Source organism: Camelus ferus, chromosome 16 (assembly GCF_009834535.1).
Source record: "Camelus ferus isolate YT-003-E chromosome 16, BCGSAC_Cfer_1.0, whole genome shotgun sequence".
Taxonomy (NCBI): Eukaryota; Metazoa; Chordata; class Mammalia; order Artiodactyla; family Camelidae; genus Camelus; species Camelus ferus.
This window is the reverse complement of record NC_045711.1, coordinates 42,617,200-42,641,643: the sequence shown is the minus strand read 5'-3', so window position 1 is coordinate 42,641,643 and position 24,444 is coordinate 42,617,200. Positions and strand designations below refer to the sequence as shown.

Here is a 24,444-nt window from a genome sequence, read left to right as displayed (position 1 = left end):
GTTAGATCCATTTGATAGCTGGTGAAAACTGAGCCACAGGGAGATGAAGTAGCTGGCTTCAACTCACGCAGTTTGGAGGTGATGGAGCTGGGGTTTTCACCCGGCAATTTGCCCTTGGATTCTGTATGCCCAGGTCATCTGAAGTCAGCATAGACTGGAGAACATAAATTCAGCATCAATTAGGGAACTTGGGAGAGGGTTTACTTAACTTGATGTATATCTGTAGCGTTGTTTGGTCTCTTACTTTGCAGTAATCACACTTTAAAAAGTCATTATCAAGATGTGTTCATGTTTTATGCCGTGGGTCAGCAGTAGGCAAGATTGCTGTTCCACAGTGTGTGATTTGTTTGTTTGTTTTTGTTTTATGAGGGGGGTAATTAGGTTTATTCACTTATTTATGTTTGGAGGAGGTACAGGGGATTGAACCTAGAACCTCGTGCATGCTAAGCATGCGCTCTACTGCTTGAGCTATACCCTGCCCCCCACAGGATATGCTTTTGTAATGGAGTCAAGTTTCTTTTGACGCCACCCATGTGAGAGACTCATGGTGTCTATTCTAAAAGAGTGGAATGGAACCCTGGACTAGAACTCTAAAATGTTTTAAAGCTTTAACTTTTTTCTCCTGCCTTGGGGTGGGGGTTAATTAACATATTTAACTGCTTTATCTGTGACCCATTGGTATTCCAAAATGTTTTCTTTATCTGAATTAGGAAATTAGTTGTGTTACCACAATAATCTTGAATCTTGTTTCCATTCTTGGTTATTGCTCACATGTTAAGTGACTCTTTACCTTAACATTTTAGGTGCAGTTTTTGTAAATGGAAAAGAAATGACTAATCAGTTGCCCGCAGTTACTTCTGGGTCCACTGTCACATTTGACATTGAAGCTGTGACTCTAGGATCCACCAATAATAACGAAGGCGGAAACTTCAAGCTTCGAGTAACGATTAGCTCGAATAACAGAGAAGTGGTGTTTGATTGGTCGCTCGATCAGTCTTGTGGTTCCCTTTACTTTGGATGCTCGTTTTTCTATCCTGGGTGGAAGGTGCTGGTGTTCTAGCTTCCCGGATGACTGGCTTTGGGGTGCAGGGGTGTCATGTAGCTGTTCTCAGCCCAGTTTAATTGTTGCTGATTTAAAAAATGGTTAGATTCATCTCTCAGTTAAGCCATTGGAGACAGAAATTGTTTACTGGATTTATTTTGGAATATTTTCACAATAAGAGGCTTGAATATTGTGGACAAACCATAACGCAGTCCATTTTATGTTTCAGCATAGTGTTACTCAGACTATCACATCGTAAAGATCAAATTGACTCTTAAAGGAGATACAGACAGAAAGCCCTACGCCTTCCACTGTACTTCTTTTTAAAGTTGGTTATAAGAACAGAAAAATGTGACATAACATTATTTTATTAAATCTCCATCTTTTAAAGGTCCAGTGCCAAGTAAGACTGTAGAATAAAACAGCCAGACTAGAGCCGGCAGAACGTGGCTGCCATGTACGTTGTAATATGCACTCACTGGTGTGTTCTCCACATGAGTGTCGAATCTTCTGTCCGTATTCAGGGATTTGTAAGCAGTATTGAATTTTATCTCATGTTCAGGAATCTTTAAGTCCCAAAAGCATGATCATTTTTGCATTTTTAAAAACAACTGAGCAAGTGTCTACAAGAGGCAAAGTACTTTGTTTTGTTCTTTCCTTGCAGTTTGATGACAGGCTAGAGGACTGGCAGAGGGGAAGACTGCTCGTGGAAGTAGGATGCACAGCAGCGTTAGCCACGTCCCAGGTGCACATCCAGCCTCGGTGACGTGTGTGTTGCTCCCCAGGGGCTCTCAGCTGCAGTCCCATTTTCCTGTCAGTTTCATAAATGGTCTTTCAGTGGAGCAAACAAATACAGGGTAAATACTTGACCTATGTTTTAGAAGACTTAAATTGGTTTAAAATATTTATTTGAAGAACTCACTTAGTATGTGAAAATGATTATCTTAACTTGCTATATTACCAGCCTAAGATCTTTTTCTTGAATGTGAATTTTTTTTTTCTTTTTTAACATAGAATAGTGGAAAAGCAAGTTTGATATTTTTGTAAGATAATTTATTTGGGAATCCAGATTCCCTGTTAGACAATCATGACTTTTTTCCTTGCCTTTTTATATATATAGTAAGTGAGCTCTTTTTCACTTGTTTAGTGATTGTTAAGAAGATGTGCTAGAATGTAGCTGCCTCATCCAGCTGTCTGAAACAAAATAAAAACCTTAAAGTTGTATGTGTGTATTTTTTCTTTCATAAGATTTGATTAATCCCTATTTAATCTTGACTTTTAAGTGGAAGGATCCATATATAAATAATAAGGTATATATTCATACATAACATGTGTATGTTGGCAAGACTGTACTCCCTCCAAAGGGTCTAAGGGAGAATTCTTCCTCGCCTTTGCCAGCTTCTGGTAGCCCCAGGCATTCCTTGACCTGCTGCCTAACTCCAGTCTCTGCCTCTCCTTCCATCTCTTACAAGGACGCTTATCTTGGATTTAGAACCCACCCAAATAATTCAGGATGATCTCATCTCAGTATCTTTATACCTGCAAAGACCCCTTTTCCAAATAAGGTCACTGTCACAAGTTCTGGTTTGGACAGGTCTTTTTGTGACCACCACCACTGGGCCCTGTATGATGGTGTCTGGCTGGAGTGGAGTGGTGGTCGCCTGTCAGTTTCTGTCTTGCTAGGCTGCCCCTTTCTGGGTCCTTTGGCTACAGAGAGCAGGCTTTTTTTGTCTGTGCCTGTTGGCATTTCCAGGTTGCTGGCTTCTTCAGCCCCAGGTCTGGGATACACATGACAAGAATGGAACCAAGGAACATACAGTGTTGGAATATTGGGTTCCTTGGGTTTTGTGGTCCCTTGGCCATTTGTCAGAGCCTCCTTATGTTTGTTTTATATTTTTTTTCTAGGGCTTTTAGTTGTACTTAGGAGGAGGAATAGGGAAATTATGCTACTTAGTCTCTCTGGAGAAGCATAAATTCTGAAGCTATGTAATAGATTTTAGTATCAAAACAAAAAATAGAGTAAAGAGAGACGAAAGGTAAATAGAGCTCTTGAGGGGTTTCGCTGTAGAGGGGAGCAGAGTAAGCTTCTAACTCCTCTGTTAAGTATGAAGGGTTTAGTTCAAGATGTGAGATTGATTCAATTATTTAAGAACAAACTTTCGTGATAACTGTCATTGATGGCAACACACTTGGGTATCTCTAAACTGGTTCAGAACTGTCCACACATATGTAAATCAGCCAGAACGGATAGTTTGCCCAGCTCAAATCCACTGTTGCATCTCCTGTTTCCAATATCCCATGTCTTCCTCTTTCTTGGATTATTCCTTTATTATTTGTTCATTTTAGTGGAGCACTTCCTCCACTTCCTGAGAAAGGGTGCCCCAAGAGTGAATTGTTTGAAAAATAGAGGTCTGAAAATCTCTTTATTCTATATCCTACTGTGACTCATGAAGAATTCTAGGTTGGAGATTGTTTCCCCTCAGAATTTGAATGTATTGCACTGTTGTCTTCTAGGAAAAGTCAATGCCATTCTGATGCCTGTACATTTGTAAGTTGTTTTTTCTTTTTTTTTTCTTCTTTTTTTTTTTTTGGTTGTATGTTTTTTCTTTTTGGAAGACTGGTATCTTCTCTTTATTCTGTCTTCCTAGGTTGGTATAATACTCAGCTGCATAGCTCATTTAACTGCTGACCCCATGGGTTTATGAGTTTGTGATACCTGCTTTAAACCCACTAGGTTATAAGTTTCTTGAGCTTTTGTATCTTCTATAGCAGTTATTCTCAACCCTGGCTACACATTGGAATTTCCCAGAGAGCTTTTAAAAATAGCAAAAATTATGATTTAATTGATATCAGTGAAGCTTTTTTTTTTTTTTTTTTTTTTTAAGATGTATACCACATTGTCTTTATCCAGTCATCTGTTGATGGTCATTTGGGTTGTTTTCCATATGTTGGCTATTGCAAATAGTGCTGCTATGAAATTGGGGTGCATATGTCTTTTTGAATTATATTTTTCTCCAGGTATATGCCCAGGAGTGGGGTTACTGGATCACATGGTAAGTGTTTTTAGTATTTTAATGAACCTCCACACCATCCTCCATAGCGGCTGCACCAATTTACATTCCCACCCACAGTGAGGGAGGGTTCCCTTTCTCCACACCCTCTCCAGCATTAATCATTTGTAAACTTTTTAATGATGGCCATTCTGGCTGGTGTGAGGTGGTATCTCACAGTTTTGGTTTGCGTGCATGTCTCTGACAATTAGAGATGCTGAGCATTTTTTCATGTGCCTATTGGCCATTTGTATGTCTTCACTGGGGAATTGCTTGTTTAGGTCTTCTGCCCATTTTTGGATTGGGTTGCTTTTTTGTTTTGTTTTGTTTTAGTATTAAGGTGTATGAGCTGTTTGTATATTTTGGAAAGTAGTCCCTTGTCAGTCACATCATTTACAAATATTTTCTCCCATTCTGTGGGTTGTCTTTCCATTTTGTTGTTGGTATCCTGGGCTGTGCAAAAGCTTTTTAAGTTTAATTAGATCCCATTTGTTTATTTTTGCTTTTATTTCCATTACTCCAGGAGCTGGTTCAAAAAATATATTGCTGTGATTTATGTCTGAAAGTGTTCTGTGTTTTCCTCTAGTTTTATAGAATCTGGTCTTACATTTAAGTCCATTTTGAGTTTTATTTTCGTATATGGTGTTAGAGAATGTTCTAATTTCAGTCTTTTACAGGTAGCTGTCCAGTTTTCCCAGCATCACTTATTGAAGAGACTGGCTTTTCTCCATTGTGTATTCTTGCCTCCTTTGTCATAGATTAATTGATCATAAGTGCGTGGGTTAATTTCTGGAATATTTGATTCCATTGATCTATGTGTCTGTTTTTTATGCCAGTACCATACTATTTTGATTACTGTAGCTTTGTAGCATAGTCTGAAGTCAGGGAGGACTTCTCCATGTTCTTAAAATAACTTGTGGAAGAGGGAGCAGACTTCTACAATTTAGCATATGATTTTTTTCTTCAGAGATGGGAGTGGAGGATTGAAGTTGGCAAAACTATATGGTTGTAGGGGAGGAAGCAGCGATGCTGTCCAAGAGCAGGGCACTGTGCTAGGTCCCTTGTTGAAGAAGGCATTTTAATCCTACTTTACAGTTAAGGAAACAAACTCAGTGTGGTTATGAGTTTTGTAGTTGCACAAGCACCATAGTCGGCATTCAGGTCCAAGCTTACCAGCTATCAGTTCTTCCACCACACTACCCGATGTCCCCAGGACACCAGTTGGAGATTAGACACTTTGGAACGCGGCTTACTAAAGCATAAGTGAATGTCTCCCTCTCTGGAATTCAATTCATGAGGACAGGTACAATGTCTGGTTTGTTTGTCTTTGTATCCTCATGCCTAGCTAAGGAAAAGACCGTATTAGGTGATCAATAGGTAATAAATAAATAAAGCTCCTTAAGCCTAATTACCCACATGGCAACCATGGTCCTTTTCCTATAGGGCCTCACAGAAGACCCAGCCCCCCACCCCTTAAATAAAAAGAAATCGGTATAATTTAGACAGAATGCACTCAGAAGAAAATCTTAGTTGGATTAGTGAAGAAAGATAAGCTTTATGGACTCCTGTTACAGTCTGAGTACTTTTACTAGATGATTCATAAATTTGTCCCAAAATATAAAAAGCTTATTCTGATACCTGTATAATTTCACCCTTTCTCTGGAGTAATAAGCAATTAATTCTAGTCAAGAGATACATGCTTGTTTAGGGACAGGAGAAGGAAGAAGTGATGTGACTGTAGTTTTGACATGAGGGCTGGGAGAATCGTTGAAACAGGATTTTAGTCTTACTCAACTTCTCATTCCCAGAGCTTGGGACAAGTGCTTGCACACATTCAGTCGATGAGAGAAAGAATGGCTGCTAGTGGCAGCATGCTAGAGCAGATGGAACCTATTTGGGCTCTGAAAAAGGGTGGAGTAGCGTGGACGCAAATATAGAGTTGGTGACCTGCCAGTGGCCCCTGGTGGAAGCTTTTGCCACATGGTTAGGATGGTCAGAAATGGGAAAAGACAACAGGTAAAAAACTACAGTACTTCAGGAGGTAGCAGCCCTGTTCTCTAGAGCTAGCTTTATAATGTGACTCATCCATGTGACATTTAAGTAACAATCTTGTTTGTCTAAGAATGTACTTGAGTGCATTTTTACCTCTGTATAAAAATCAACCATATGCTTGTATAAAGTAGCACATACGAAGAAGTACAGAAGAGCCTCCAAAAACTGGATCATAAGACTGTGCAGAGAACATGCAGGTGTAGCTGCTTCTGTCATACTCTATATCCCAAGCAAATATGGGCACATTAATTTTTCAATCTGTTTAAAAAAAATAGAAGCATACTAAAAACTATTCTGTACCTTTTATCTTAGAATTTGTTCCACGTTGGTTTACAACAAACCTTCCTGATCCCTTTTTAATGGGTGTATAGTATTCTACCTATATGGACTATGATAAGTTAACTAGTCTCCTACTCATGACTTGTGTCTAATCTATTTTCAACAGAGGTAACAATTTGTCAGCTTATGTATGTTCCCATTTGTTGGATAAATTCCTAAGGATGGAATTGTTAGGGCAAAAAGGTTAAATGCATCATGATTTTAATAGAAAGTACCAAATTGCTCTCTCCAGAGGTTCTAATTTATTTTTCCACCAGAAATGTCTTGAGTCCCCATTTCCCCATTTTTTTTTTTAACCAACAGTATTATCAGCAAACTTTCATCTTTAGCAAGCTGAATCCATGTCTTTGATCTCATTCCTTCCTTTTTCTGGCGACTTATATCTTTGATCTGTTTTCTTTAGTCTAAAATCAACCTTCCCATCCACTCGCCCTGATCCTTCCTTTGTCCCACTCTTGCTGTGGCCTCATTTTTACATATTCTTCATGATAAATTTCTCCAACTCATCTTCCATTTACTAAACTCATTAAAGCTGTTTTCTATCACTTAAATCCCTTAAAGTTACCATCTTACTTTTCTGTTACAGGACTACTGCTTCTTTTTTGAAACTCTCCTCTCTTGGCTTTGTCACTGCATATTAGTACATTTTCATTCCTTCACACTGAACCACCACTCAGTGATTACTTCTTGGGCACTTCATGACAGGCAGTGTTCTAGTTGGAAATTTCACCTGGATTTCCATAGCATCCTAGTGACTCTCCCTATGTAGTGCTTCTCCCCTCCCAAATTCTTGTAACCATGGCTCACCGGTAACAAATTGGTGGTGTCCTATCTGGCAGTAAATCTCCAAATACTTCCTATTGCCTGAAATCCAAACACTTAGCATGGCATGTAAAGCCTTCAGTTCATGCGACCAAATATCTGAGCACCAACTGAGACCGTGAGGCAGTACTAAAGCCAGTGCGACTGACTTAGCAGTATAATGAACAGGAAGCAGATGCTTAAAAGAAAGTTAGCTTCAGAAGCAGAGGGGCACTCAGCTCAAATACACAGCAACATGTACAAGCAACAAGCTTGTACATAAAGCAAAGTACAAAAAAACCAGTACATAAAGCGAGAACAGTGGAATCGGCAACACTTCTGTACAACTACTGACCTCACAGAATTGTAGTATATTTTTATTATACAAGATATCACTTTATAATTATCTTTTGTATGGGCTTTTTGTTTACTTTTTAATTTAGTTTTTATGGGCTTTTTGAAGGCCAAGATAAATTCAAAGAAAATAACAAAAAAAACGCATACCCAAAAGATGGATAGCTGTTACATTAACTAATATTGACATTATTCTGAACTACAGCTCTGACCAAAGGGTGTATTATTTTTTCTGGATCCTTACTATCCTAAGCCAAAATTTTTGTGCACATATTAACAATGCATAATAATAAAAAACAAAACCAAAACAGAATACAGCTTTTATATTATTGAACTTTATGTACAAAATCATTTGATTTCAAATAAACATTTAATGTAAAAACAAACGTTCTTTTTAAACTGAATTTTTTTTTACATCTACTGTACCATTCAAATGCTTTATCATCTTACATGATTTCTTCAAAATCTCTTATCAAGGGTACATATAGAAAAGCTTTTTTTTTTATAAATAGAAACAAAGGGACTTTTTCAGCTTTTATTATAAGATGACATAAAAAGTTTACTCAACAGAAGTAATTTCATTACTATTTGGGGGAGGGAATCACCAACTTTTTGTGCAAACAATGCTAGCCTTCTTTTAAGCATTAAGAGCATAACTGCTTAAGAAATGACATAAGCAATAATTCTACACCTACATCTCCCCTAAAATAATCTATCTTTTTTTTTTTTACATATGTGCACAGCTTTAGCAAATTAAAGCCCGAGAGAATTGCTCAAAATCCACTATCCAGAGGCATAATCAGAGTTTACTCTAACTCATCATTTGGAGAGCTTACCAATCAAGGAGTCTGTAATGAAAGCTGCAGTTTCCCTCTTTCCTATTTTTTTAAACACAAAAATCAATGACTAAGAACTTAATACTGGATGACAAATCACATCCACACTATTAGTTAAATAGTCTCACAGTTAAACACATCTTAAAGACCAAATCAGTATTTACATTTTATAAATTTCTGAAGACACCATTAGAAAGCTTATATATCCCTTCATTAAACAAAACAGGGAACTGCATCTGATGGTGGTGGAATGAAATAAAAAAATTAAAAATACCTGTATTTACAGCAGCATTGATCCTTTATAAATAAAGAATATGAAAATGCAATTATCTTTAAGGATAATAAAAAATTGAGGTGATGTTACTCAACCACAGTGCTTGGAGTTGGAATAAAAATCTATTGGTGCTTGGTAATGTGCCAGTAGTGAAACCACTTTCTGTTGGAGAAAATCCAACTGCAAATATGTGCATAAAACACATATAACACAGGGCAAAATTGCTCAAAACGATTCAAGTCAGCTTATCTGTATTGGATATTCTAATCATGAAATACATTACAAAGACATCCTTGCAAAGAAAAAAAAGTTAGAACATTTTTCCGGTTCATTTTTATAGAACATTTCCTCCCTCGAAAGTGGCATCTTAAAAAATCTCAAACTCGTTCTTCCCTTGGTTTACAATCCTAATGAAGAGATGTGGACAGCTGAATTTTCCATGTGATTACCTAATTGGGAAAGGAAAAAAAAAAAAACAAAAACAGCAAAACGTTCAAGTTTAAAAAAATATACTGGGTGAGCAATGCACTAAAATTATCCACATAAAAATAAATGGTCAGTAACCTTATAAACCACCATGACACTTCACTGTCAACAATGAAAAATTAACATGTTCTCAAACAGGCATAAGATGAAGAAGTGCTACTTTTAAATTTTAAGATGAATTTACATAATGTAAATATCTTATGTTGTAATTTTTCAATCCAAATTGATAAATGATTTCAAAATCAAGGATCAAGGTTTGACTGCAAACAGTAATGCAACATAATTTCACAAAAATCTCCAATTTTTAAAAAAGGGAACCACATTCCAATTCCCTCCCCAAGAAAATGTCTCACAATTACAAAGTAGAAAAACAGCCAGTCACAAATGCAAAAAAAAAATTTAAGTATATGAAATAAGTTCTAGATTATCAATTCAATATATTTCATAAGACAACTGTTGAAGTTAAAAATACTTTCTTTGAAGTATTGCTTTTCATGCTCAAACTTGAGAATGTTTTAATGACATCAATAAAACTGATACACATGTAATGCTGCATAATGAAGTCAAGTAGAACCCTGATAAAAATATCCTTGTTGAAATCATTTACTTCATCTGACAGTGCCTGTTTGGAACCTATGATTAAAAACAAAACAAAACTCTTCCTAGAGACTGAATTCCCTAGAATGAAATTTCAGTGTTTGTCCATAACATGGGTTAGACCTTTTCTTTTCAGAGTTTTTGTTTTTTGCTCTGTTTTGAAACCCCTGAGACACCATCTGTTTCCAAAGCTTTCTCTTTTGAGTTAATTTCACTAAATCCATTTGCTGTTCCATTTTGTTCTTCAGTGATTTCTTCATTTGCAGGGGAAGCAGATTCTCCTTTTTCTAATTTTTGTTGCATTTCACGGAGCTTGGTAACAGCTTTATCTATTGACATTATGCTAATGAGATTAAAGTCATGCATGCTGACTAGATGAAGCATGAAGTTTCGACATAAATTCTTCTTAATTATTTTCTGTCCATAGTTTTCTACAAACAGCATACAGGCATGATTCATTTGATTGTCAGCAATAAACCTATTTAATAAAAACAACACAAAACATCAATAGCAATACAAAGCATTTCTGTCAAACACAACAGTGATAACCATTAAAGAACAGTAAGACTATATCCAAATCCATAAATGATGATTTAACTTAGTAAAACTATAGTGAATCTGAAATTCAACCACCTGAATGAGCTTACCATTTTAGAAATTCAGAGAGATTTAATAGAGCTAAAACAGATGTCATTTCTGTTTTCCCTAATGAAATTACATACAGCAATTAAAATATTTTCACTTGCCAGCACCACTTCTCATAAACTATATAATACTAACTATTCTCTCTTTCCTATTTTAGAAGCAGTGTTTGTCTACATTTTCAGTTCATGGTAAACCTTTGAAAAAATGAAGATGTCACAACAAATGTGGTCAGCATGACTGTTTCGGTGGAAAGCAAAAAGGGTGCATATACAATGAATAAAATTTGAGACAACCAAATTAAACCCAACAGGAGAAGGCTGCTCAGTTACCCACTGAAACTGAGAGTCCAACAGAGTCTGTAAGTCTTGCCTGCAGATTTGAAAAATTCCAAATTGTTTACCAACTACCTGCCACTTTATAATGCCAGTATATAATGAACCTAATAGTTGTTATGCTAACAGATTTAGATCAAGGAATTAAAACAGAACTCAATTTTAAGTAATTTGACCAAAATTCTATCTTGAAACTGGCGTATCTGAACAAAAGGAAAAACAGATTTCAGCCAAGCCTCCACATACATACTTTATTCATGGGTTTACTTTAACTGGGTTTTACAACTAGACCAGGGACCAGGCAAACATTTTCTGTAAAAGGCTAGATAGTAAATATTTCAGTCTTTACAAGCCATATGTGATCTCTGTCATCTTCCTCTTTTTTCTTTTTTACAACCCATAAAAATGTGAAGACTATTCTTAGCTCAAGGCAGTTAACAAAAAAAGGCTATAGACCATGCACCCAAACATCTGGACGAACTCCTCTTCACTCCCCAAGAATAAAGAAACAAAAGTGCCCCCTCCCATTTATTTCACTTATCAGAAATGAAAAAACCTTAAATACTTGTGCTGTACAGGAACGCCTCTGAGGATCTAACACTAATGAAGGTAGAGAAGGAAAACACGTGTACTGACAGGGGAATAGTTCATACAGAGAAGGAGGCAGATCTGCAGGAAAAACAATGCTTTAACCACAAAGGCAAGAGAAATAAGGACTGTTCTAACCTTGACCTTTATGAAGCAGTAGTAAGAAACCAGAAAAGCTGTTTATATTTTATTCTGAATAATTAAGCAATTAAAAAAAACTGTAGTAATTAAGTGTGAGAGTTTTCAGGATTTCCAGGTGTGGAGAATGTGGCATGTTATTTTTGTATTCCCTAGCAATTAAAGGAATGAAAATGGTGTTATTAAAAAAAAAAGGAGGGGGTGCTCATTAAATAAAACTCTGCTGTTATAGCTAGCACCTTCCTTATACATTCTTTGAGGATCACCATATTTCTTTATGCAAATGTAATTCTTGAATTAGCATATTTAGGAATGTTACATCTAAATTAACAGAATTTTACATAAGATTCTAACACAGGTAGATTTATAGAATGTGAAGCAGCAAAAAGAGCATAAAGGAAATGGAATATTTGAATTTAGAAATACCCTACCCATGCTTCATGACATGGAGATTCCAGAGTTTCATCACTTCTTTCTCTCCTTCATTAACATCAGAAAATTCCTCAATTTGCTTTATAAAAGGAAAGAAAAAATATCTATTAAATACAGAATAAATATAATAGGTACTTCTAAGAACAAATTGTGAGATTGTCAAAAATAGAATTTTTTTGCAATTAAAAATTCCACAACTTATTTATAACAGCACAGTGGTAATGTTTATTAAAAACAATGTCTATTTAAGTAGTAATTTTAAAAAGGAAATTCTAAATTATGAAAGTTACCTATAAATAAAATTTAAAAAAAAATACAAAAATCACAGTAAAATTAGTATTTCCTTTAGTTGGTAACTAGTAAAATGACACAAGTATATAAACTGTGGATTCCTAAATCCCTTAATTTAGAAAAAGTTCCTTTACATTAAATCAAAAGTTTAATTCTTATTAAATAATTATTAGTTTTTAAATAAAAGTCATTTAATCATAAAATTCTAAAATCACTGTCAATAATATTATGATACAATAATAATAATTACAGTAATGGTCTTTTCTCTTAGCCATTCAGGATCTTTTTCATCTTCACTATCTACTTCCATTTCTTGTGGACGGAGAGGTAAACAAGTGTCACTATGGAAATACAGACGATTGTGTCCACTGCTGTATGTTCGTTGCTGTTCCACTTCTCCATCTTCAGATTCAAGAAATTCAGACATGCTTGCTTTTGTTCGTTTTGGCCTAATGAAAAGAAAGCTTGATGTAATAAATTCAGTAACATGGAGAGGGTTCTTTATATTTCACACCACCCAAATAGAGTACATTCCTCTCTTACAGGATTCTACCTAGTTATGCACCCAGAAACCTCCACTGGGAGACTTCTCTAATCCCCCTGACCACTAGAGCAGTAGTGACATTAACACCACAGCAATAAGCTGTAAGGAGGAAGTGAGAAAACCTCTGCAGAAACAGGAGCCAGGAGGGTTATAAAGTAGTATACCAGCCCGGGAGACTCAGCTAATACTGAAATTAGGACTCCCACCTAAATAGTACCTTTGTCTGGCTCCCTTTTATTCCTCCGACATCATCAATAAATCAGAGAATAAACTTTTGTTGTATGACCTTTTTACCTACCTGCACACAAGAATGTGTGTGATAGGTGTTCTCTTTACTGGTCCATTGCGACTAAAAGCAAATCCAGGTTGGCGATGAATATCCTGAGGATTTCCTGCATAGGAGCCATCATAACACTCGTTGATAGAAACATCTATCCTAGCACCTTTTGGATGATACTGTAACAAAAATGGCAAGGGGTTTAGGAAAAGAAAATATTAATTATCTTACCCTAAATACCTATCCCTCAAATTTAATTAATTAAAAAGTATTTGTGAGTTCTTAATGTTTTGAAAACTAAGCCAGGCATTCCAGCATGGTGAACAGGAAGCCAGAAAGATCTGTGTTAAAATCCTGGCTGAGACATCTACTGGCTTGGTAACTTTGTACAAATTATTTCCTGTCTGAGCAAGGATAAGGAAATTACTGCTTAATTCAGAGAGCTAGTGTGAGGATTATGTGAGTCAGTATAGGTACCTTATGCAAATATATGTAAACTGTGTATCATTCACTGTAATTCACAGCAGTCCATCAAATGAAGAAACTTTGGTATTTTGCATGAAGTACAATTTCTGAAAGTCAAATTGTCTTAATATTGTATAATGTATTATTAGGAAGAAAAAATGAGAAGTTACTCACAACATAATTGAAGATGAACCTGCTGTGGCAGAGCTTCAGATGCTTGAGCAAGCTGTAAAGTTTGCGGCAGTTCAGAGTGCACCACGGGCAATGCAGGTCATCTCTTGCTTCAGTTTGCTGTCTTGTATTGTTGTTATAAAGGAACTTTAAAAATAACAAAAAAACAAAAACCAAACAGCAAATCTCCAACTTACATATCTCAACATATTTTGTTTCAATATCACCTTTAAAAATAGTTAGAACAATATAAAAGGAAAATCAAATCAGAGGCATTGTTTTTATTAAAATATGCCAAAATATTTCAGATGAAACATGCAAAACAAAGGCATCTCATCATTACTTAAAAAAGGTTCAGCTATATTTACCTGATAAAATATTCTTAATTTTTGTCGGTTTTCATTTGAAGTATCTTTTTCTTTTCTTGTTTGCAGATCCGTAGTCAATGATTCTTTAACAGCTGAAAACATAGACTTTAATATTTAATGAAAATACTTGCTTCTAAAAAGTAAAATAATGTATCTTATGAAAACAATTAAACATTAAAGGTTTCGCAAAATTCTTCTTATGGTATTTAACACAATTTCTCTTCTAATCCTCAACTGATGTTCATGGAAACAATCTCCTTAATCAGCACCCCTCATCAGATATTAAGGCCTTTATTGGCAGGAACCATTTTTTTTCCTTTAAAAACCACTACCTATGTCCTAAAACATTATAAAAATAACCCCAAGTGATTATATGCAGTCACTGTGATGTCTTAAGCACTTTGAGGTGAGAGTGTGATTTTGATTGGTCTTTGTATTCCCAGTGCAGAGCAGTGAGCACACATCCACTAAATGCTGGTTTAACAGAAATTAAATAAAAACAATTGTATTAATATCACCCTAAATCCAAAAGAGAATCATTGCTAATAATTTTGGTGTATTACTTTACAGACTTAAAAATTTTATTTTCCCTGACAAAAGTAACCATTTCGTATGTGTATAAAACATTTCTTCTCAGTTTCTTTAAAACTCTTTTATCTATTTGACTGGACACAGAATATTTTAAGTGCCCAGACCAATTTACTTGGGAAATCTTTCCCGTGACATGGGTCATTTCTTGTATCTCTTGAATCTGACTCTTACTAACCTACACATAATTAACAGACATGAGTGGATAATGTCAAAGACAGCTATCTTAAGCTTTCTGCCTTCTTTACACAGAGTTAGATATAAACACATGAATGCTCTCAGGTCAAGGACAGTGTTCCTATCAGGCAGATACAAAATGAAAGAATACTGCAACCTGAGCCTTAACCTAGCCGGGTGAACTCTGCCACAATTTGTAAATGTTTTTCCCTCTTAAAAATTTACTGAAAAATTGTAACCTAGTAAAATTTAGGTTATGATGATCCTCTTCCAGCCCTAAATTTGTACAAACACTCTGAAATACTAAAGTCAGTTGTATAACATACACAAATTCTTACGTGAATTTTAAAAAGCTTACAGTTCCAAAGCCTTTTATAGACTTAATTCCAAAATCTAAAAAGCTCTGAAAACCAGTAACTTTCTCATGAGTTTGAGACAAATTTATTTAGTGGAAAGACTTGTCCTAAATTGACATAAAGCTGTAAGACCTCATCTGGAGGTGTTGTATGATACACAGCACATGTACTGCATACTATACCATGCTTATAAAAACCAAAAACACCCCCAAATTCTCACATACATTTGGCACAAGTAGGTTTTGAATAAAGAACTGTGGATTAGCATCTCAACACAAAACTTTATATTTAATATAGGATTAATACTTTATTGTCTGTTTAATAAATCAAATAGTATTTCCCAAAGAATTACTGGAGCAAAAGACAAGCAAATTAATCTAAAGCCTAAGTCCTAATTCTGCAAAGTATTATTTTGACAGTAATATTTTCTTACCAATAGTTTGAGTAGGTTTAACTGAGCCAGGCTTGTTTTCTTGATGGAGGCTCTCTGAATTTCTAGTGGCAAGAGGCTTGGCGATAGGAGCTGTAGATTTATCATTGGTCTCTCCTGTCCAACGAAGAGTGAACTGCAATGTAGGTCCCTGAGAAAATGTTTCAAATGGAGGCAGCCTCTAAAAAAGAAAAAACATGAAAAAGAGTGAAGATTCCAAATAATGAACTGAAAGAAACTAGGAATAAAAAAAAATTATGGTAAGTTAATGTCGATTTGAGTTAAATCACAGATTCTTCCTTAAAAACCCCAAATGCCTAGAGGGATGGCCAAGCAAATAAAGTCAATGTATGGCTCAGCAGAGACAGTAGTGCTGGGGGACTCAGGCTGTCTAAGAGGCAGCCACTTACTGGCTACTGCTGAACTGCTGCTCTGTACAAACACTGGCCCAGCACAGCCAGATTTTCAGATTTTGTAAGAAGCCATAAATCCAAGTTCCCATGACAAATATTCCCATTTTTATTTGTTGCTAACCAATAAACTTTAAAAAAATTAGAAAACTGTGGTACACCAAACCTGCCAATTTGCACCCTCTCTTAGATGACCAATTACTTTCTTTGTGTAAACTGAATGGTTATAGAAACTAGTTATTTTCCTTGACTTCCCTCAGCTTCACTGATGACTGCCCTTGCTTCTCTTTGGGTTTTGGGACAGTGAACTATCTTGGCTTTCCTCCTCTACCTCTAATCACTTACACAACGACTCTTCTCTTGGTCTCCTTAATTCCTAGCTAACATTTAGCCATATGCCCCAATCTCTACCCATCCCCAAAGATTTACGTATTAGGCTGATAATCCCAAATTGATTCTCCATTCTTTATACTTGAGCTCTAAACCCATGTATCTCCAACTGCCTCATGGACACTGCCACTTGGATATCAAGGTCACCTTGAACTAAAGTATGTTTAGACATCTGTTCTTTTCTTTCCTCCCCAAGTACAGTTATTTTTGTTTCAAGTATTATCATTCTACTAGTGACCCTAAACCAAAAATTTCAGAATTACATTTGACCCCTATTTTTGCTTTTGCTTCTTATACAATCACCAACTATAAAGCCTTACTACCTTATTACTGTAGTATCTCAGCTGCTCTCCCTGCTTCTAATTTTTACTTCTCTATCTGTATCCGGAAGATCAAACAATCTTCTCAAACACTGCTTTCATGCTACTCCCTTTTATAGAAAACTTCAATGGGCTCCTACTTATTTTACTGCTATACAAGCCTGAACTCCTACATCTTTATTACAAGTAGTTCTCTTAAAACTGTAACTTTAGATTGGAATGAGGTGAAAATGTAATCACATAAACCAATTTTGACACAGTGAGTCCACCTCTAGGAATTTTTCTTATAAAAATACTTGCAATGAAAGATCAACCACTACATATAAAAACAGATAAAAAACAAATTTCTCCTGTACAGCACAGGGAACTATATTCAGTATCTCGTAATAACCTTTAATGAAAGAATATCAAAATGAATATATGTATATCTACATGCATGACTGGGACATTATGCTGTAAACCAGAAACTGACACATTGTAACTGACTATACATCAATGAAAAAAAAAATACCTGCAATGAAAACGATACATGTACTACAGGTATACTCACTACATTTTTGAACACGTTAAAAAAAAATTAAATAACTGAATTATCCATTAAAGTGACAATGGTTTAGTAAATTATGGGACATTTATTTAAAATAAAAGTAATAAAAATGTGAATCTATATGACCTGACTTAAAAGGATGCCCATTTCACACTGCCTCAGTTTGTTGGGAAAACCCAAGAACTCAGATATATAATTCTTACTTTCTCATGGATAAGCTTAACAAACTTTAAATAAGAAATTTAAAACATAAAGACAATAAATAGCTGCAGAAAATTCCAATACTATAGGTAAGTATAAAGAAATATTTAAAAATCCCACCCACCTAGAGGTAACCACTAATATGATTAATTTTAGAAAAAATGGGTGTATGTATTATGTAAAAATTAAATATCATGGAAATCTTCTTGTCAAAGTATTGTTCTTTTTAATGGTTATCTTCTTAAGATTTAAGATGTTTCCTATTTTTAGCTATTTAAAAATTTGACAAGACCTGTTACCTACATCTTTTCAGTTAACCAGTTACTACCCTGTGACAAAACTGTAGAATGGAAATTGGTATATAGAATGAATTGTTAATTATATACACAATTAAAATTTTTATCCATATTGCCAGTCTGCCCTGCAGTAAGGCTGTACCAACTTATTCTTACATTAAAGCATTATTTGAGAATATGTGTCCTCACATCTCCAACTAGAAACTCTCAATCTGGTAGTCAAAAGTAAAATCTCTGAGTCTGTTGGCATGTCTTTGAATACTAGTAAGGTGAGTATTTTTTTAAAAGCTTACTGGACATCTATATTTGTTGCTTTAAGAACTGCCAGACTGTCCTTTACACATGGTTACATTTTTCTAATTACAGATTGCTTATCTTTTTCTTATTTAACTGCATATTCATATTAGCCTTTTGTATGTTAAAAATATTTGCTCCAGTACATCATTTGATCTTAACTTTAGATTTCTGCAGTATAGAAATGATTCACTTTAGTCATTTTTATTTTATGCTTTCTAGTTTAAGCATTATACTAAAAGGGCTTTTCTCATAGCAAGATTATATTAATATTCACCTATGTTTTTTTCTGAAGTTATGTAGTGTTATTTTTTACATTTACATTTATGTGCCTTCTGGAATTTATTAGGCCTTAGTTTATTTCCAGATGGCTAGAGGCCAATTCTGTCACATAGGTAATGAACAATTTATCTTTCCCATACAGATTGAATGCCAATTTTATCACAGACTAATTCAAAATGTACAGGAAACTATTTCAAGACTATGCTTCAGTGATGTGCTTATCTATTCCTATGCTTATAACATAAATTTTAAGTTCTTTTAACTTTATAGTATGTTCTATTGTCTGCTAAATAAAGGGTCTCAGAAAACGTTCTCGTAAGTTTCCTTAGTATTATTACATACTGTTTTAGGTTAACTTGAGACTAATTTTTAAGGCCTAAAAAAAAAAATCAGGATTTTGCTTGTGCTGGTACACAGCTCTAATACATTTAGAAATAAATGACACTGATATTCTGTTGAGTCTGCCTATCCAAGAAATGTATGTCTATTTTTTTAAAGTCTCTTAGAAGAGTTAAGACTGCTTCATCTAAGATTTGCGTATTTCCTGATAAATTTATTACTAGTCTCAAATGTTACCTGCTATTACTATGAATGGGATTTAAAATATCAGTTAACATTTATTGAGCACTTATTTTATGCCAGGCACGGTGTTAAGCATCTTTCATTAATTAGTTCATTTAATCCATCAATTCTATGCCTTGTTTTACAGATGAGAAAACAGAGACACACAAGATTAAGTAATCTGCCAGATGCCACATAGCTAGGAGTGGAGATTTGAACCTGGCAGTCTGGCTCCAAGGATGATGCCTTCCATTAAATACTCTGACTAGATAATTTTCACTTGTGTTTTTCAAAGTATGTTTAAAAAGGGCTCTTTACTTCCAACATGAATTTGCATTTGGGGAAGAAAACATCAGTCAAAAATGGGAGTTCATAACTATAACGTGCTCAGTCTTCTAAGTAGTCCATACCTTCCCATCAAGAATAGTCTCCCATGTTGCTCTTTTCTTGCTTATTGGACATTCTTCCATTTCCTGCATGGCTACTTCATATTCCCCATCTAAAAGCTGTAAGCGCCTGTTAGACAAACACATACACTTTAAAGTAACCTGTGTATTATTGTAAGTACACAAATTCTACATCTTTAGATTTATTCTAAAAAGCATTAAATTTATAAACTAGCTTACATACCCAACAAGATTTAAAAATATACCTATGCTCCATTCCTACAAAAGCAATTTTAATGATTTGTACTATTACTAGAATTATTTCATTACTGTAGCTACTCAGATATAACTTTGAACATTTAAAGTAAATATGCCTAAGGTCTTAAAACTTGTTAAGTTTTAAACATTAAGTATAAAGCATGTGTGCAGGCTTTATACTTTTAAAAATGGGATAACAACAGTGTTACAATACTTGCCTTAGGGAACTACGTCTCTGTTATCTTTAACTATTGTAAATGCCTGAACTAGAATTCTTGACTTTTATACTTGACCAGTAAACTAATTGATGATTATAATGATGACTTGTAACTACAAGATCTTGGGGGCACCTGGCACATATAGGTGCTCAATAAACATTTCATGGGTGAATGAATAAATGAAATACTGGTTGAATCAAAGAATCAATTAAATTATACCCATACTCACAGTATAGTTTTATTGTGTGTGTACATATTTGTGTGTGTATATATATAGTTTATATTATTTTCTCCATACCATTAAACACTAGTAACACTACTAACCTAAATACCATTCTTCAACCATACTCAATGATTATATGTATATTAAGAATCTGGCTTCTCTCCATCAGTCTTAGAGAAATTCTGTTAGGTGATATTAGCTAACATTTATTGAGTGCTTACTATGTGCCAGGCACTATTTTAAACACTATGTGGTTCATTTAATCTTCCCAACAACTCTGTGAAGTAGATGCTATTACTCCATTTTTCAGAAGAGGAATCTGAGGCATAGAGGGTTAAGTAACTTGCTTTAAGATGACAGTAAGTAGTCAGAGCTAGCAGCTGAATCCAGGTAGTCTGTCGCCGAAGTCTGACTCTTAATACCAAACGATTTTGACTTGAGAATTTTTGTCTTTGTGCTGTGCTACGTGAATGCACTCTACTTCAATAGAGTATCAGCAAAGCTGTTCAACTTAGTATTTTTAAAGCTGATTTTTTAAATCTGAGTAAGTAATATATCGGTATACTTCTAAAATGAAAACCTTTCCTCATGCATGTCTGCATGGCTACATAATATGCTAGCTTATTATGTACACCTGACAGCTATAATCCAATTTACTCTCCTGCTTGTCATGTGTGAAGAAGCCCTTTTCCCCACAGCCTCATCAACAGTGGTTTATCAAGTTTTTTGATCTCTGTCAAACTGGTAAGTGAACAAATGATGTCACAGTGTACTTTTATATTCAGATGTTTTACCTTTCAGTTGTTTAAAAACCATACATTTTCCTTCCTTGTGAACACTTCTATGATATCCCATGCTCATTCTTCTATTGGTCTGTGGTGTTTTTCTTTTTAATTAGTATGATCTTTTTATATTAGAGGAATGAGACATCTATCTATATATTGTAAGTTGAAATTAATTTTCTCCTGACTTGTCATTTTCATTTTGACTTGGCTTATAATGGCTTTTTTATTTTCACAAGGTTTTTTATTTCACTCAATATTTCATACTTTTTTGATACGGCTTTTGAATTTTGGTTATTCTTTCAGTATACTTTAACTTCTCTGAGTTTATAAAAATAATTTTTAATCATCTAACGCCTCAGATCTTGGCTTGCAAATACTTTTCCTCTACTAAAAGGAACCAAGATTCCTTGAAGAAATGGACAATTCCAGGGCAGAAGCAGGAAAAGAACGTAAAGCCTGAAATATCTAGAATACTCCAGAAAATAAGTAAAAACAAAAAATAAGTAAGTCAAAGGGACATAGGAGCCTCCTCAGAGGGATCATCCTAACCAAATTTAGGACAATTTGAGCATTAAACTAGCAACATGAATGGATTAAAACAGATTGAAAAAAAGTGGAATTTGTTAATCCATACTGTTAAAAAAAAATGTTGAGAGAAGGAATGCTCTTCACAGAAAAATACCAATAAACATAGAAGAAATGATAGAAAGTTACCATTTGGCAACAGCCATAAAATAATTTATTCAAGGAAGAATCATCAGTGGATGCTAAACTACTGAGTAAAAGGCTGCTGGGAGAAAAAGGACATTTATCTAGTTTCACATATTAATTATTACCGAGATTGCATACTAATTAATTAAAGTGAAAAGGTACCATGTTACTACAATGGAGAAATATGACGAACACCACCTTAACCAAGTAAACAAACCTATTATTAGCTGTGTCTGTGACAAGTACAGAGAACGTATCACCAATTACTGTTCCTGCCCAAAACGTTTAACCTGAATCTAATCATAAGGAAACAATCACAAAAGTCCAAACTGAAAGACTTTCTGCAAAACTACAGGCCTGTACTTAAAATGTCGTCAATAAAGCACAAAATGGAGGGGAGGAAAAAAAAAAAAGGGGAGAGGGACTGAAAAACTATTTCAAATTGAAGGAGACTGAACAGATGGCAACTGATAACTAGCTACAGATCACAATCCTTGATGGGAGGAGCCAGGAACAGTAAAGGACATTATCAGGGCAACTGGAGAGAGAAAGTACTTTCTGAATCACGTTAAATTTCCTGGCCAATTGGAGAGAGAAAGTAGTTTCTGAATCACGTATGGCAGGTGTATTGTTGTTATGGAGGGAAATGTCCCTGTTCTTAGGAGATACATGCTGAAGTGTTCAGGATTAAGGAATGAAATCCAGTGTCACTATCTAACCTTCAAATCATCTGTCACAAAAACACACACTTATAAATAAAGCAAATGTGGTAAAATGTTATCAACCAATGAATCTAGGTACAGGGTACATGGGTATTAATTACCTGTATTGTTCTTTCAACCTTTTCACAGGTTTGGAAAATTCAAAATAAGTTGGGGGAACATCCTCCCATGTTTCTTCTTGGTATTTTTTTTTCATTAAATAAAAAGAGTTTTGTTTTTGTTTTTTAATGTACAAGGAATATGTTACTATAGAAAGAAATCTTAAAAGAATATAATGTATCTCTCCCCCCAAACTGCCTAAAATAGAACATTTACCAACATTGATGAAGCCCAGTGTGCAACATCCTAATTCCTTCTCCCTAGTACATTTTTTTCTGTTTTTTTCCCATTTAACTTTTTGGTCCACATTCAAATTTCTGACTTAAAAAAAAAAAACATAATGGTTTCTGCTGGTACATTAAGTGGCATTAAATGATGTATCCTATGACAGTATGGTAGCAAATTTTATGGCATTATTCTTAATCATCTTTGCTTTCCCATTAAAGGCCCCATAACTTTCTTTACCTGGTGGCTAGTAAGTGGGTTACATTAAAGTAATAATCTAATTTTTAAAGAGTAGGAGAAATGCATTAGTTGCTTTTCTTGGCTCTTTGTCCTATACCTGACCGACAGTGAACTTGTGTTAAACTACCAGTAAGCAGCCTGGGACAAGAAATAATGGCACGTTACAGGTTTCATCCTCCAACCCTGTCAAAAAAAAGAATGCTGCATTTGCTTCCTAGAGGTTCTTTTATTGGCACTAAGATGCTTAATTACCAAATGAAAACTGCATCAGTGATTATAAATCCAAGTGTTCCTTGCTACCGTGCCAAATGCACACAGAGCCACACAGTGATACACACAACTTCTTCCGTAACTCTAGAAAATATAGAGATTTGCACAGGGCCCACTTCATTCTGGTCTCCTCCTCAAATACGATGTTCTCCCAGAGGCTTTCTCTATGAAACCACTATTTGTTCTTTATTTTTCCTCACAGGACTCCCACTAAGTGACATTAGTTGATGTAATTTTTGGGAGGTGGTGTCTGTTCCCTCCATTAGGAATTAAGCTCCATGAGGGCAGGGGTTTTGTTGCCTTCTCACTGCCTAGAACAGTGTCTGACAAAGAGCAGACATTCAGAAAATACTTGTCAAATGAACAATCTTAACTGAACCAAATAGTTCCTCATCTGTGTTTACTGCTTCCTATGTGATAAAGAGAAAAATTTAGTATTTGAAAATGTTTTTTCACCCATAATAAAGAGAAACAAAGGCATAGAAACAGTATCACCACTTACATGCTGCTTTAAAATAAAAACATTTCTTAAAATTCATTATGGGAGCCTTGGTTGTCCATCAACATTACCTGTTTTTATCAAATACTGTCATTTGTGCAACAAATGTCTTTTCCCCATCTTCACGATTTCGTTTTCTTCTAGCTGGAAGTTCTTCATTGACATCTGAATTTGACAAACATTTCTCATGAATCAAATATTCAAGCAAAAACACCATATTTATGATATATATGGCCCCTTCACATAACATACTACCTTTATCCCAAATGAAGTACAAATATATTTAAGTTGCAATAAAGTGATACCAGACTTAACACTCTTCAATTTTATGTTTTTACCATATGTGTATATCCTTACTTCTTGACATTCATTGTCATTAACCCCACCATTTTTGCAAATGTCATTTTCTGTTCAGAATGATTTTCCTTGCTAGGCAAGGAGAAAAAAAATCCTCCTCATTCCTGGTTTCTTTTCCCGAACTTCAAAGGATACTTCAAGACTCAGAGATTATTTCTTCCAAGGTGCTTCTCTACTAAACTCCACATAGACCTCTATTGTACCACATAGCATTTAGCCGCAGTTAAATTGTATATTTATCTCCGTACTCTAGGTTGTGAGCCTTTGGAAGACAGGACTGGATTTATTTATTTATTTATTTATTTTTTTTAGGGGAAGGTAATTTGGTTTTGTTTATTTATTTTTAGAGGAGGTACTGGGGATTGAACCCAGGACCCTGCGCATGCTAAGCATGTGCTCTACCACTTGAGCCACACCCTCCCCCCAGGACTGGATTTTTTAATCATCTTTGCGTCCCCAGCACCTATATGTTGTTTGAATGATTACCTCACAGGTGAATTCAGAACTGTTGGGAGGA

At 35.0% G+C, this 24,444-nt stretch overlaps 2 protein-coding genes across 3 annotated transcripts in view; one reads left to right on the top strand and one right to left on the bottom strand.

Annotated features, from left to right (window-relative positions):
- CRLF3 (cytokine receptor like factor 3) overlaps positions 1–2,266 on the top strand; it is a 32,302-nt gene extending 30,036 nt beyond the window's left edge. The window contains exon 8 of the mRNA XM_032457677.1: positions 804–2,266. Within this exon, the coding sequence (XP_032313568.1) occupies positions 804–1,060 (257 nt within the window). The 3' untranslated portion in view covers positions 1,061–2,266. The remainder of the gene's footprint in view (positions 1–803) is intronic.
- Positions 2,267–7,804: 5,538 nt separating this feature from the next.
- The window catches only part of SUZ12 (SUZ12 polycomb repressive complex 2 subunit), a 38,654-nt gene continuing 22,014 nt past the window's right edge, over positions 7,805–24,444 (bottom strand). For both annotated transcript variants that reach the window (XM_006184900.2, XM_032457676.1), the window contains 9 exons: positions 23,642–23,735; positions 19,345–19,450; positions 15,637–15,814; positions 14,083–14,174; positions 13,718–13,861; positions 13,100–13,257; positions 12,508–12,706; positions 11,966–12,045; positions 7,805–10,309 (listed from right to left, as the gene is read on the bottom strand). In XM_006184900.2, the coding sequence (XP_006184962.2) occupies positions 9,964–10,309; positions 11,966–12,045; positions 12,508–12,706; positions 13,100–13,257; positions 13,718–13,861; positions 14,083–14,174; positions 15,637–15,814; positions 19,345–19,450; positions 23,642–23,735 (1,397 nt within the window). In that variant the 3' untranslated portion in view covers positions 7,805–9,963. The remainder of the gene's footprint in view (positions 10,310–11,965; positions 12,046–12,507; positions 12,707–13,099; positions 13,258–13,717; positions 13,862–14,082; positions 14,175–15,636; positions 15,815–19,344; positions 19,451–23,641; positions 23,736–24,444) is intronic.